This window comes from Cheilinus undulatus, linkage group 22, assembly GCF_018320785.1.
Source record: "Cheilinus undulatus linkage group 22, ASM1832078v1, whole genome shotgun sequence".
NCBI classification, from domain to species: domain Eukaryota; kingdom Metazoa; phylum Chordata; class Actinopteri; order Labriformes; family Labridae; genus Cheilinus; species Cheilinus undulatus.
This window is the reverse complement of record NC_054886.1, coordinates 12,178,157-12,192,718: the sequence shown is the minus strand read 5'-3', so window position 1 is coordinate 12,192,718 and position 14,562 is coordinate 12,178,157. Positions and strand designations below refer to the sequence as shown.

The window sequence follows — 14,562 nt, the reverse complement described above, 5'->3', positions numbered from 1 at the left end:
TAAAGATAACCAGAGTAAATACAAAATGCTGTTTTTACTTTTGTTTCCTCACTCTTGGGGTCCATGAAGATGTTTCTTTTGGCAAATGTGAGACAAAACCCTTCTGTTCTTTTTGGTTAGCTGTGGCTGTGGTTAGCTCTTTCAGTCTCTTTTTCATTGTTGAATGACAAAATGGAGCAAGTGAGTCCCGCAGGTCTTTAGTTGTTGTTCTGGGTTCTTTTGGTATCTCCTGGATGAGTCATCGATGCACTTTCAAATTAAATTTGGGAGGCATTCCACTCTTATGAAAGTTCACATGTCCCAAGTTTTCTCCATTTGTGGGTAATGGCTCTCACCATGGGTCACTGGAGTTCCAAAGTCTTAGAAATGGTGTTGTAATCCTTTTTGATAATTCTAGGGGATAGATACATTGTTGCTGATTGTGGAGGAGGAACAGTTGACCTGACAGTCCATCAGATTGAGCAGCCTCAGGGAACACTGAAAGAGCTGTACAAAGCGTCAGGTACAAACTTGTCTTATGAAGCATTCATACATTTTCAACCAAATTTCCTATTGTGTCTAAAGCAGTGTTGTTATTTCCAGGTGGTCCACATGGTGCTGTCGGGGTAGATTTAGCCTTTGAAGCCATGCTCTGTCAGATCTTTGGAGAGGACTTTGTGCAGAGCTTTAAAGCAAAGCGTCCAGCTGCCTGGGTGGACCTCACAATCGCATTCGAAGCGAGGAAACGGACAGCGTCACCGGGTAGGGCCAACGCCCTCAACATCTCCCTGCCCTTCTCTTTCATTGACTTCTACAAGAGACACAGGGGGCAGAGCGTGGAGGCAGCCCTCAGGAGGAGCAAGTAAGTAACAGCCTGAGAGAAGTAAGATGGTGTAAGACAGATATTTGACTATTTGATTAGATTGTAAAAATTGATTGACTTACAGTGTTTGTAACCAAAAATTTGCAACCACTCTCTTTTATATGTGACAGTATGAACATAGTTAAGTGGTCGTCCCAGGGCATGCTGCGGCTGACACAAGAAGCAATGAATGAGTTGTTTCAGCCCACCATCAACAATATTGTCAAACACATTGGTAAGACACAAAGACACATGAACAGAACGCATGGCACTCTAAACATGTTTCACTAGTAATGTAACTCTGTATGTTGCTACTTCATCACTCCACAAAGTAAAGCTTAAGAAGTGAGATTGTAACTGTAGGCAGCGTATGTGCCGATTCGTGTCATATCAGGTCAGATTGTAAGGTGTTACCATGCATTTCCAGCCCGACTCAATAACTGAAACATAAAAGGTTTATAGGTTCGCTGGCTATAGTGCATCAGTGCAACTTTAACAGGCACCTTTTTTTCTGTGTAAAGACTCTCATAATGTAATAAAAATCTGATATCTGAAGATATCTGATTCTGTGGCTGCAAAATTCTTTACTATGTTCAGCTATCTGGCATGCCAGGAAGTTATATCAGGGTTTTGCTGCTGGAAATTAAATGGAAGGGGTGAGATCAAACCAAAAGATTTGCTGAAAGGGACTAAAAAGCTTGTCACAGTTGAAGGGAACTGGGGGATTATGTAAAATATTAGCACAACTTGGGGAGCAGGTGGCCTAGTGGTTAAAGGCGCTCCCCATGAACGCGGGCGGCCCGGGCTTGAATCCGGCCTGAGGCCCTTTACTGCATGTCTCTCCCCGACTCTTGACCCTGTTTCTGACTCTGTCCACTGTCCTCCTCTGTCTAATAAAGGCATGAAAATGCCCAAAAATACATCTTAAAAAAAATAAATAAATAAAAATATTAGCACAACTTTAACTTTAACTTGCCCTGATTGCAAGCAGGTGTGTCTTGACTGGACTGTAAAATCACCAGATTACCCAATCTGTCATCTAAGATTACATATCCTAGTTAGCCTTGTAACTATGCAATTTAACTCTGAGCCCCGCGTTGTGTATGACAAGAAAAGACGCGTTATTCAGAGGTTAAAGGTCACATATTTTGCCCCTTTGAGACAAGTTCATATTGGTCTCAGAGGTCCCCAAAACATGCCTGTGAAGTTTGTTTCTGAAAAATCACTCCAGTATTGGATTTTTGCATGTCTAAAAACCCCTCTGTTTCAGCCCTACTCAGAACGAGCTGTTTCTGTGTCTGTGGCTTTAACTGTTACTGAGCTGTCTGACTCCGCCCCTCTCAGGACATGGTTGTGGCTCTCCTGATCCTCAGGAGAGGAGGGTGGAACTTTCTTCCAGGTGGAGCCGGCCAACTAAACCGGGGGGCGGGGCTAACTCCCCACATGACATCATGAGGGGAGAATTGGCTTGTTCAAGCACACATTTTCTGAAAGATAGAGAAATAGGGGAGGGAACGGATTTTTCTGACTCTTAGGGTGATTGTGGACAGGCCAGGAGCACATATTTTTGTTAGAAAAACCCCAAAAAGTGTATTTTGTATAACATATCACCTTTAATAACTTTTGAAGCATAAACCTACTTCCTTTTTTCCTCTGAAAGCCCTCTGTTGTGCCATTCTAATGCTGCTATCCAACGCCTTTGTAGCTCTTACAGAGTGTTTTTTAGCAAGCTTGGAACTAAGGTGACTTTCCAGGGTCTTTAAAGATTAAGTCCACACAGGTGACACCAATATTGAACGTCTTTTTATCCATTTTATGATCCACTTTTTGATCGTCCTCATCGCTAATTGCTAATGCTGTCTGCTTAGATTGTCCTACAATGCACTGTGACTGGGCTGTGGCAACCAATAGCAGGCTGTTCTGTTTTCACATCATGCTTTCCATTCCAGTGTTTGGTTCAAACAAAGGACAGGTTATAGAGATTAATCTTACTGGCATCTGTTGGATCAATAAATAACAGAAGGAGGCAAGATTATCTACAATTCTTTTCTTAATGTTCCTTCCACATTGACCCTAAGACCGTATAATCATGTAAAGTGAAAAAATTTAAAACTCCTCCTCTTCTCTGCCAGAGGAGCTGATGGCAAAGCCAGAGGTGCGCGGTGTGCGTTTCCTTTTCCTGGTTGGTGGTTTTGCAGAGTCACCTATGCTGCAGAAAGCAGTCCAGAAAGCACTGGGGCGGACATGTCGCATCATCATCCCCCACGATGTAGGACTGACCATACTAAAGGGTGCTGTGCTCTTTGGCCTGGATCCTACAGTGGTGAGTGTTCAGCCCTAATAGCCAAAATTGTTGCAGCTCTTTAACATGTTCTAATGAGTTTTTTCTCACAGGTCAGGGTCCGTCGATGTCCCCTCACTTACGGCGTCGGGGTCTTGAACCGGTTCGTTGAGGGGCGCCACCCACGTGACAAACTCCTCATCAAGGATGGTCGAGAGTGGTGCACCGACATCCTTGACCGCTTTGTCTCTGTCGACCAGTCCGTGGCTCTCGGTGAGGTCGTGAGGCGTAGCTACACACCTGCCCGTCTGGGCCAGCGGAAGATCATCATCAACATCTACTGCAGCGCCACAGATGACATCATATACATCTCTGATCCTGGAGTCAGGAAGTGTGGGACGATAACATTGGATCTACCAGAACCGCTACCACTTCCGGGAGCAGTGGGAGGGGCAGGAGGAGGAGGGGGTCCAGAGAGAAGAGAGATCAGGGCGACCATGCAGTTTGGCGACACTGAGATCAAAGTCACAGCCGTTGACGTCATGTCTAACCGCTCTGTCCGGGCTTCCATAGACTTCCTGTCTAACTAAGGAGGAGCAGGAAGGGGAGAGTTGGATTGGAAAACAGAAATAATTGTAAAAGGGGGTGACTATTTCAAGAAAAAGTGGTACTTTGGGAGAGGGAGAATTTTTTTTGGAAGGAAGAGAAACATCCTGAAGTTCAGACATTTGGGAGAGACAAGAAGAGATTTGACTGTTTCCAGTCTTCATCTAAGAACTTGTCACTGTCCTGAAGAAAATATACAAGCTGAATGAACTCTGAAAGCTGAAACAGGCTAGTCCCAGACTACATGTACCCTCTGCGACAAAGATAACTACTAATTTAACCGGTCTGACAGTTTGACTGTTACCTATAGACGCTACAATACACTATACTACCTAGAGTGAAAATCACTCATTTTACTCTGTAAATAAGACTGTTGCCTATTCTCTCATACTCTGAATCTTAAAGGAGAATCTCTTCAATTCTGTTCAGATACCTCATTTAAACCTAAATCCACTATCCACAACCTATATGATACATGGACTCCAGCTTAATTCATCTAATGGAATTAAGGTGACCTTACTTTAGGATGGAAAGTCTGAACCAAGAGCTCTTGAGCATCAAATAAAATCACACCATCATTGCTATAAGGCAGGGGTCATCAGCTACATTTGTACAAGTTTTTCCTTGGTTGGTGCTTTAAGGGCCAAACTTTCAAATAAAATAAAGTTAAGAGACATCTTTGTTTAATTAACATATCTTAAATATTTTATTCTATTTCAAATGTATGCCATTTTTAGCCTCTAAAAGTAAGATCAGTCTTTATACCAAAGCCAGCCACAAGGGGGCGATTGAGATATTTTAGCTGAATGGGGGCTGTTAAGTTCTCTATTATTGAGTTCAGTGCTAAAATGGTGTGCCCTGATTGGAGAAAAACTGATGCAAAAAAAATTTAAAAAAGGTCTTTAGTTTTGATTCTTTGGAAGGAAAATGCTTGAGGACGAAAGAAAACATTTTTTTTAGTCAAGAATGAGCTCAAAATATGCGTTTATCATGCAATGGGTGACAGGTGGATTTCTGAATCAAACATCTAACCAATCTGGACAATATTTATCAATGTCAGTTAATGTTTTAATAGCTGTAGGGAATATGCATCAACCTATTTTTTCTTCTGCATATTCTGAATTTAATAATGTTTTGGGGGCCGGATGGGAAGATGTGGGTGGCCTGATGTGGCCCTCGGGCCACCGGTTGATGATCACTGCTATAAAGAAATTATGCACCATATTATGTGAAGTCCCATTCACATGTAGTTGTATGTCCAGTATTGTTGGAGTAAATCAAGATTACGGATTCTTCTTACAAGTTGGTTTACAGATTTTATTCAAGCTTAAAAACTATTGGGAAATTTAAACTGATTGGAGCTTATTGTTTTTAAATACAGAAATCAAGCTTTCACCTTTGACGTAACTGCTCATTCAAGATCCATGTATGCTGTCTTGTGGTGCTCTCTACCACACCTTTGTAATGCATTTTATTTATAGGCAAATTTCAAAGCACTCATGGTCACTTTAGTTGAAAATTAGGTCCTCTTTCAGTCTTCTTCAGCAGATGGATCTTGCTCACCTGTGATTTCCACAATGTCTGTGGCAAACGCTGTCATATTAAAAGGAACCTGACATGATCAGACAAATTCAACTAATTGGATAGATATTTCACATGTATATTGAACAAAAAACTCACTAGATATCTGCATTTTGAGTAAATTTGAGCTTATAAACTCACCAGGGGTCCGCCATGTTTTGGTGTGCACTGGTTGTGTGACGTCACTTGGCTGGAGCATTCCTCGCCGCTCCTATGCTGTAACTAGCTGTCTAGACTGGCAACATGTTTTACTGCTTGAATCCCTTGCATGTGTCCTCTAGTCGCCATAACAGCTTTTTTTATGCTTTGTGTGCTGTGTGTTGGCTTTGTCTCTCTGCTATCAAAGCTCTGCCATTTCCTTAACCCAGTAAACCTCCCTACAAGTGTCCCGAATCAAGGTACAGTGGAACCGTTCTGGGAGCTTTAAAAGAGCTCTAAAGAGAACTAAAAGAGTTTCTCCAAAGAAATGCTAAGGCGGATTTTTACTTTGAAAGGCACAAACCGGAAGTGTTTTCGTACTTTGTGTATTTTTACCATACCAGCAGCATTATGTGGAAAAGAACATGTCATAAATAGTAGAAGTTTGGGAAGCAGCTATATTAAACAAACATTTTAGCTTGTGGTCTTCTTCTGGGTCAGATTTCAAACATATTCTACCTGTGTGGAAGTGCATGTTTGCTACAAAAAGGCAAATATGGCACTGTATTTATCATTTTCCTGTCTTTTTTTGACAAATAACTGCTCGTGGCGCACAGAACAAAAATGGACGAGACCTTAAATCTAACAAATTTCCATGCACGAGACGTGCAGCGTCTCTACAGCATGTGAGAGCACCACTCTAGTGACGTCACAGTACCAGCTTGGACCAAAACATGGCTGCCTCAATGTAAATGTGAGATGCAAATATCTATTCAATAAGGTGTGTGTCTGATCATACAGGGATCCTTTTAAGGAAGGCAGGTAGATATAAGCTCAGAAAAATAACATGTTCGAATTAAGTTTTTTTACTGCTCTCTAAGGTCAAACTTGTCTAAAGTAAAGACACTAAATCTTTGTAAGATTATGCATGAGTACAAATTACAAGGTTAATAATAAAACTGACTTTTATGCTGTAACCACTTGCATGTTACATAATGTAACAATAATAAATCACTGTACTGTGTTAAATATTTTCACCCATCCAATTTTCACCTCAGTTCTTTTGAGTTCCATTTCTTTTATCTGTGCAGGACATACAATGATCCCACAAACCACTGGGGAATGGTAAATAGGCTTGTATTGCACTTTTCTAGTTGTCAGACCACTCAAAGCGTTTTTTTTTATACCGCCAGTTCACAATTACCCATTCACACTGATGGTGGAGGCTGCTGCTGGGTGACTATCAGTACCAACCACTCCCATTCATACACATCCATGCATATTTGCACACCACTGATGCAGCTGTGGGAGATTTGGGGTTAAGTGCCTTGCCCAAGGACACATGTAACTGCAGGAGCTGAGGATCATCCCCTTTCATTGTGGTTAAGAAACAAGAAACTACCTGCTGATCCTGTCAACCCATAATGTGTCCTGACTAGGTCTGTAACACTTCTTTTACTGGAATAAAAAAAACAAAAAAACCAACACTTTCTTGTACCATTTTTGTAGTGATGAAATGCTTTACATTTAGTCTAAGGTGCCTTTTTTTACACTCTGTCAGAGATATGATTATGTTAACACACTTTTCTTTAACACCTGATCAGATGGCTCAGTAAAATATTGACAGACAGTAATTTCAGCTGTGAATTTATTGATAAGAATGGTCCAATAAATAGTTTCACACAGCGTAACAAGTGAATGGATCAGAACTGCTCAAAATCCCATCAGTGCTTCACTCTCCATGCTACACATCAATTAGCAACATATCACTAAACCGGTTTAGATGTTGTGGCATGGCTTCTTTAGGTCAGCAGAAAGAACTGTTTTTAGGGGACAGGAGTGTGTTGGTTTCAAAACTCAAGGGGGGGGGGCACCTCAAGTATTTCAACATCATTCCTCAGTAAAATGGCTACAAAGGAAAGCTGCAGTGCTTGCAATGTTTAACAGGTGTAACTAAGTAATTGCTTCAGTACAAAAACTAAGTGATGACTAGTCAACACAAAATATCTAAGCCAAGTCAAAAGAATCATTCTCAGTATAACAAGATGAACTCCTTTTCCCCCTTTAGTTTATTTCACACCTGCCATTTGCACCGTCTGCAAACAACACCTCAGTTTATCCAGAATTCAAATCCAAATGCAGGTCAAACATACAGAATAATGCTTCCTAATTTAATAAGCATGTTTCAGTAACTGGACTAGACACAATCCTCTGACTGCATTTAGATTTTAAAACCAGTTTAAAATGGGGTTTTGTTTTTGCTTCCTCTTAGTGAGCATGGGGTCTTCCTCTGCCTCGGCCCCTGCCGGCGCCACCTGGAGGTCCATCCATAGAGCTGCGGGGGTTCTTGATAGTCTCATCCACAGAAAGGATGAGGCAAGCTGCCTCTGAGGCTGCAGTTAGAGCGTTTATCCTCACGATGGATGGCTCCCAGACACAGTTAGCAAAGTTATCTGCAATATCTTCGTTGTTGATATCGACTCCGTACCACATACCACCCTGCAGCAGGATGACACGAAAAATGTGCATCAGACAAAGAGGCCTTGTTCCCCTTTCTCATGAAACTAAGTCAGAAAGATGCCCTATGTGCTTTATTCAAATGCGAACCATAATGAACATGTGTTTTATTTCCTACCTGTGCATGTTTGGCACGCAGTTTGTTGAGAATGTTGGTGGCATCAAAGCCGGCATTGTCACACAGCTGTCTGGGGATGACCTCCAGGGCCTTAGCATACGCTCCAATCAACAGCTGCTGCTTTCCAGGGATGGTCCTGGAGTAATCACGGAGGTACTTAGATAGCTCCATCTCAATGGCTCCTCCACCCGCTACAATAGAGTCATTCTAAAAATTGACAAAGTTAAATCAGAATATTAATATAACTGATAAAAATAGAAATATCCACCTCCAACACCTGAGCCATTGTTTGGAAAGAATTTCCAGTTTTTCCAGTTATTTGGGATACATAAAGTTAAAACATCAGCCTCATCATTGAACAAGAATTTCTTTGAAAAATTGTTTCCACCATCCAAACAAATTCCCATAAAAATACCACAACAATGTCTTCGATCAGTCTATAAATCTCTCAGTAAAACTTTATCATAAAACCTAAACATTCCAACAAAAAAAACACAGAAAAATTCCATTCAAATTCCAGAACATTTTCAAGCAAATTCCTCAAATATACAAAAACATTCACCCTAAGAATTCTTAGAAAATTTAAGAAAAAAAAAAATCACATACATTTTCCAAAATTCCCCCAAAATTATGGAAACATCCAAACATCTGAACAAATTTCCTGACATTTCCATGAAAGTTCATGAAAATTTCAAGGGGCAATCCCTACCCTCAAATTTTATATCTAATTTGTAAAAATGTACAAATAAATTCCCCAAATTCCCATGAAAATGCCCCCAAAAATTCAACGCAAAATTCCTTAATCTCTCAGTGACACTTTTCAAAATACACCAATATATCCCCTAAATCCCTATGAAAACACTTGCAAATTTTCAGGCAATTCCCTAAAATATCTGAAAAAAAAACACAATGTATCAAAACATTTCAAGCAAATATCTTCAACTTAAATGGACATTTCAACACAGTCATCTGAAAATTTCTAATGGCAGAAATTATTACTTTGTCATAGGAAACCCAAAAAGTAATGTGCATGCAGGATCTTAGGAGTTTAAATCTACTTGTCTAAACCAAATTCAGAGTCAAATTCAACATTTGATGGGACACAACTCAAAGTTTTCTTTCATTTTCCCTTTGCAGAAAAGTCCATCATTCCGTGTCAAAATTAGTAGCCTCAATTATGTACAATACTTCTAGAAATCTTCCCTGCTGATAAACATCCAGCAGTACAATAAAATGTAACAATGGCACAACTACTATCACTACTGACTTCAGGAAACTGACAGAACTGTAAGTGATGTTAGTAACTACCTCTTCATTTTATACTACCCTGTCCCAAGCTGTTTCAGGTTCAAGGCAATAATCAAAATTAATAGCTCCAAAATTGCACCCATAATGCACTGGTTTAATTCTTACATTATATTCTTGCAGTAAACAACACAACCAGGCTCTTTTTTTTACCCAAAGTAGCTGCAGTCGTTAAACAACTACCCATAAGCAACACAAATCTAACAAAGTTTGAACATCAGTCTGAATATGCTGCAAATGAGATGTATAAATTCAGCACCAGAACAGGACGCCTGCTCAAATAAACCCCCAATATCAAATCAACCTACAAACCTGAATAGTCTTTTTTTCTAGGTGAACGTTTTTTCCTGATTTATAAAACCTTATAACAACTCACCACAACTCTTAAAAAGGTAGCACAAAGAGTAGTTATTCAACGTCATACTACAGCCCAACAAGTACATGTACTGCCTTATCGCAAGCCTTGAAAATCTACAGTCCCTTTGTCAACCAACCTTGATGGCCCTGCGTACGATCATAATGGCGTCGTGCAGTGATCGCTCTGTCTCCTCTGTGAACTGCTCGGCTCCACCCCTCAGGATAATGGTGCATGTCTTTGCCTTCGGACAGCCCTTGAAGAAGTTATACCTGCAGAGATGGGAATGGTGGGTTTTAGCTTCCATGGAGAAGTTGGGGTAAGAGGCTACAACAGGTCCTTCTTACCTTTCTCCTCCAACCTGAACCTCTTCAAAGAGTTCACACTGTCCCAGGACATCATCTGTCATGGCTCCTACTGAGGTCTGGATGGAGCCACCGCAGGCCTGGAGAGAGCGTTACAAACTGTTCAAGCCAATTCAAACATGAATGTATTTTTGTAATAAACAAATAAAGACAATAAGCCCTATGTAACACTACATAACTGTACACCGATGCATGGAGATTATCTACATAAAATATGTGGAAAATTTTGATAGCACACAACATTTACATTAACATTTTTATTTCACCCTCTTTTGAGGTCATTGTTTTATATTTAATGTTGTTAAATGATTGCCAAAATAAGGTATTCAGAGTCTGTCCTACCATCATGGTCCTCTTCAGATCCTCCTCCTGAACCCTGCCAGCACAGAACAGGTCTCGGTCTGCAAAGTACTGGGTGGCCACATCGCCGATGGGCAACTTGGACAACACCACCTTAGCTCCTGACTGATAGATCTTCTCCAGTTTGTCATACAGGATGTTCCACTCTGCGTCCACAATAGCCTGATAGTCCTGCAAAACAGAGGGAAGAGGGTTAGAAACATTTATAGAGTGCGACAAGGACTTACACATTTCAGAATAAAATGTCCTCATTGACCATTTCCCAACCGTATTCTTTCTTGTGATCTTCTTACCTCCACAGATTTCACCCGGACTTCAGCATTATCTTTCTCGGCCTTAAGCTCCAGCTCCACATTGAGCAGGGCAATCTTTGGGTTCTCATAGCGCTTAGGCTGCATCTCAAACCCAGCATAGGAGAAGGTCTTCTTAAATGCAACCCCAGAGATCAACTGGGAGTCCTGGGAAATTTAAATGTACAACGCATTACTTTGATGGGTTTAATTTCTCCACTCCACAAACACGCCACTCCAACATATTACTTTTTTTTAGGTTTAAAATATGGTATGTGCCATTATAGGAGCAAATGTATCATAAACAAACCTCAAGAGCCCCTCCCTGGACCTTCTTGATTCCTATCATCTTCAGGGAAAGCAGCTCATCCAGGAGCATGACGGCGTCCACCACCATTTTGGAGAAGAATCCCTTCTGACCAGCAATCAGCTTGGAGTTTAGGGCTGTGGCTGCACACTTCTCCAAAAGCTGCCTCTGCTCTCTACAAGAAAGCAACAGGGCCAAATACTTAAGTAACATGTATCTGGAGCAGGTTTAAAAGTTCCATTTAACTACAGCCTATTTTTAAGGATTTGTTTTTGGGACTTTATGGATTTATTAAGATAGGACAGCGGATAGAGCCAGAAACTGGCAGAAGAGTGGGAAACTGCATGCTGGAAAAAGCCACCGGACAGGTTTGAACCCAGGCCGTCTGCCTCAAGTACAACAGTCTTAGTACATGGTAAAAGTAAAAAATTGTTGCTATGATAGTGAGTACATACTGCTTGTCATCTTTCTTCACAGAAACAGCAATCTCCTTGATCTTGCTGACAGCAAGGTTGGTGGCGGTGCGGAAAGCTCTGATGATGGTTTGAGGGTGGAGACCCTCCTCCACGTACGGCTTTAGCTGCTTCAGGAACTCAGCAGCCAGGAGAGTGACAGAGGTGGTACCATCCCCAACCTGAAACAGAGGGGAGAAAAGGATTTCTGGAATCATCTATGTGGATATGCATACTGGATACCCTTCTCCATTTTAAGATGAAATCTTTGAAATAGACAGCCTAAATGTCAAACACAAACACGGTTCTAACCTCTGCATCCTGGGAGCGAGCAATGTCCACAAGGGTCTTGGCTGCCGGATGAACCACATCAAGCAGCTTTAGGATGGTGGCTCCATCATTGGAGATTGTGGCCTTGCCTGGAAAACACAATCAATCACATTTTATTGAGTATGAATCACTGTGTCATCAGTCCCTTTCTATTTTTAAGATTTCTCTGCCCTCACCTCTGCCATCCACCATCAGTTTGTCCATACCCCTGGGCCCCAGGGTGGTCCTGACAGCCTCAGCAATCACCTAGAAAAGAATTAAAGAGGCATATTTAGATCAGTGTAAAAAATATTCAGACTTGTAAACAGAAAATACACACACAAACCAGGAAGCATGCATTTACCTGGCAGGCATTGATGTTACTGATGAGCTGAGGAATGCCTTGAGACGTGTCAGTCCCCTCCTTCAGCAGGATAACCGGTGTGGGCTGAAGAAAAACAAAGAAAAATAGATGGTTGTCAGAAAACAGGTATGATATATGTAATGGAAAGAAAGGGAAGAGCAAATATTCTCTGAACAGAAAGAAATATCATAAAAGGAGTCAAGTGTTTAAGTTGAAATAGCCACTGTGTGGTATAAAGGCCTCCAGACAAACAGTCATTTCTGTCCATGGCATCCAAAGGTATCACTCCTCATCTACAGTCTCAATTAGGGTTGGGAAATTTATCGCAAATTAGAAAAAAATCGCAATATGGCCTGCTGCAATTTACAAATCGCAGAAGTTGCAATATTTCTTTCACTTGAAATGTGTCAAAATACCAGTTTAACGATTTGTATAATGGTTTACAAAAATCTTCCTTTTTGTGTTTTATGTATGTTTTTCTTAATCAAAATGAGTGACATAAAAATGATAATGCCCTTAAACAAAGCAAATGACAGCCACCTCCTTTATAGTTTAAGCTTGTTGAACCCCCATATTCAGATTCATGCTACTATGGATTAATTGCTTCAGAAATAATTTCATTGTTTCCAATAAACATGGTCTTACTTATGGAATTATTTATTGCTTGAATATGTAAAAAAATACATAAAATTTACCCAAAAATAATAGCATATGAAATCGCAATCACAATATTTGGGGAAAAAAATAGCAATTGGATTATCTTTGCAAATCTTTCAGCCCTAGTTGTCCTCAGTTCGACAGTCAAATTTAAGTTAGAAAGCAGTTTTACACTTGCTCACTGCAGTAAAATGAGCCCAAAACAGAAACAAATTTTAATCAAGAAAAGCGGTTTTTAACTTGCTTGTTGTTTGAATGGACGTTAGCTTAATTTCTAAAACATTTCTAATCGCTGGTTGGCTTTCTAAAAGCAAATTTATGGCTCAAGTTTAAGAGTCTGATTTTTAATTGTGTGCTGGACTGTGATGTTGATACCCGTTTACAAGGCTGGTGTACCATCTCTGAGGATAAAGGTCTATATTCTGTTGATACCTGATTAGTCAATAAAGCTCAGACTAAAAGGGTATCCTGATGATCAGTTTATTTTTAATATTAATGTAGTCACATGGTCCAAGCACAGTCTCAAAGTGAAGTGACAGCTTTCACACAGTATTTAGCTGTTTAAAGTAATAACCTAATACAGTAAAACGCCATCTGTCTTACAGTAGTTACGAGGCTCGGTTTCCCCCTTCTGATTCCCTTTGTCATGCTGCTTTGTGACACTGTCAAAAGCTACACGCCCGTTAGCTTTCACAGATAAATACCAGTCGCTAAAAAAACTACATCCTATCACTTATTTGAGTGCTACTACACGTTTCACTGCTGGTACGTTCGTTAATTTATTAACGGTTTTTAGGCTGCCCCCTCATACAAAGAGACTCTAAGCCTAGAGTAACGGACTTCAAAATAACCTAATAACGTTGTGTTAGCACTTATGTTAACGATGCTAAGGGCGACATTAGCTAGGTAAGATGCTCACAATACAACAGGCCGTATAATACTTGAAAATATCGGCATTAATACACATTTGCATGCACTGCCTTTAGCATCGTATACGCCCATTGACGCCGGGTAATGCTACAATGCTAACAAGTCCTAATAAGTTAAAATGATCCTTAATTCATGTCAGCGAAATAACTGCCTCTAAAGACCTCTAAACGAAAGCAATCTAAACTGAGAGTAGTTCCGATGCCAATAAATGTTCATAATCATAAGGATGGACGTGGATTATAGACATAAGGTAGGGTCACAAATGCTAACTCACTCACCATCATCTTTGCAGTTCTTTCGAGAACCTTTCCACCGGCATCCAATCCCAGAATGCTTTTCGAAGTAAAGTGTCGTCAGGGTTGTGTTCAAGAACACGAAGAACACGGCTCTGTCAGCGGTAGTATTATGCTTCTTACACAATTCCCTTATTTTAACACAAATAACACGACAACTAGTTTATAACTTTTTATGCAAGTCATAACACAAAGTGTTTATAGATATGTGGGGCATATTCAATAGAAAAAAAAATACAAAGGCTGTCCTATAAAATTAAACGAAGGAATGCCAATGTTTAACATTTAAATGCTGCAACTTTGACATTAACGGCATTTTTGATTCTATAATAGACATTTAACTTGCTTTATTAGTTACATAAATTCCTTGTTTTATTTATTGTTTGTCTGAAGTAAGCAGAGCCTATTTATATTTTCAAACTTCCTGAAGAGGTTTTGACTAGTTATGTCAACTTATATTTGTGTCTGCTGTGTTTAAATCAGTAAGTCAGGG

General features: G+C 40.3%; 2 protein-coding genes across 2 annotated transcripts in view; one reads left to right on the top strand and one right to left on the bottom strand.

Moving 5' to 3' along the window:
• hspa12b (heat shock protein 12B) overlaps positions 1 to 6,488 on the top strand; it is a 28,211-nt gene extending 21,723 nt beyond the window's left edge. The window contains exons 11-15 of the mRNA XM_041778955.1: positions 398 to 502; positions 583 to 841; positions 973 to 1,076; positions 2,974 to 3,164; positions 3,236 to 6,488. Of these exons, the coding sequence (XP_041634889.1) occupies positions 398 to 502; positions 583 to 841; positions 973 to 1,076; positions 2,974 to 3,164; positions 3,236 to 3,712 (1,136 nt within the window). The 3' untranslated portion in view covers positions 3,713 to 6,488. The remainder of the gene's footprint in view (positions 1 to 397; positions 503 to 582; positions 842 to 972; positions 1,077 to 2,973; positions 3,165 to 3,235) is intronic.
• A 589-nt stretch (positions 6,489 to 7,077) lies between these two features.
• On the bottom strand, positions 7,078 to 14,128 carry cct7 (chaperonin containing TCP1, subunit 7 (eta)). The gene is made up of 12 exons (XM_041778956.1): positions 14,055 to 14,128; positions 12,190 to 12,273; positions 12,023 to 12,092; positions 11,829 to 11,935; positions 11,520 to 11,698; positions 11,068 to 11,239; positions 10,761 to 10,925; positions 10,450 to 10,638; positions 10,090 to 10,187; positions 9,882 to 10,014; positions 8,083 to 8,289; positions 7,078 to 7,946 (listed from the first exon to the last, which is right to left on the bottom strand). Exons 1-12 carry the CDS (start codon positions 14,058 to 14,060, stop codon positions 7,716 to 7,718), a joined length of 1,641 nt encoding a protein of 546 aa, XP_041634890.1. The 5' UTR covers positions 14,061 to 14,128; the 3' UTR covers positions 7,078 to 7,715.
• Between the last annotated feature and the right edge of the window lie 434 nt (positions 14,129 to 14,562).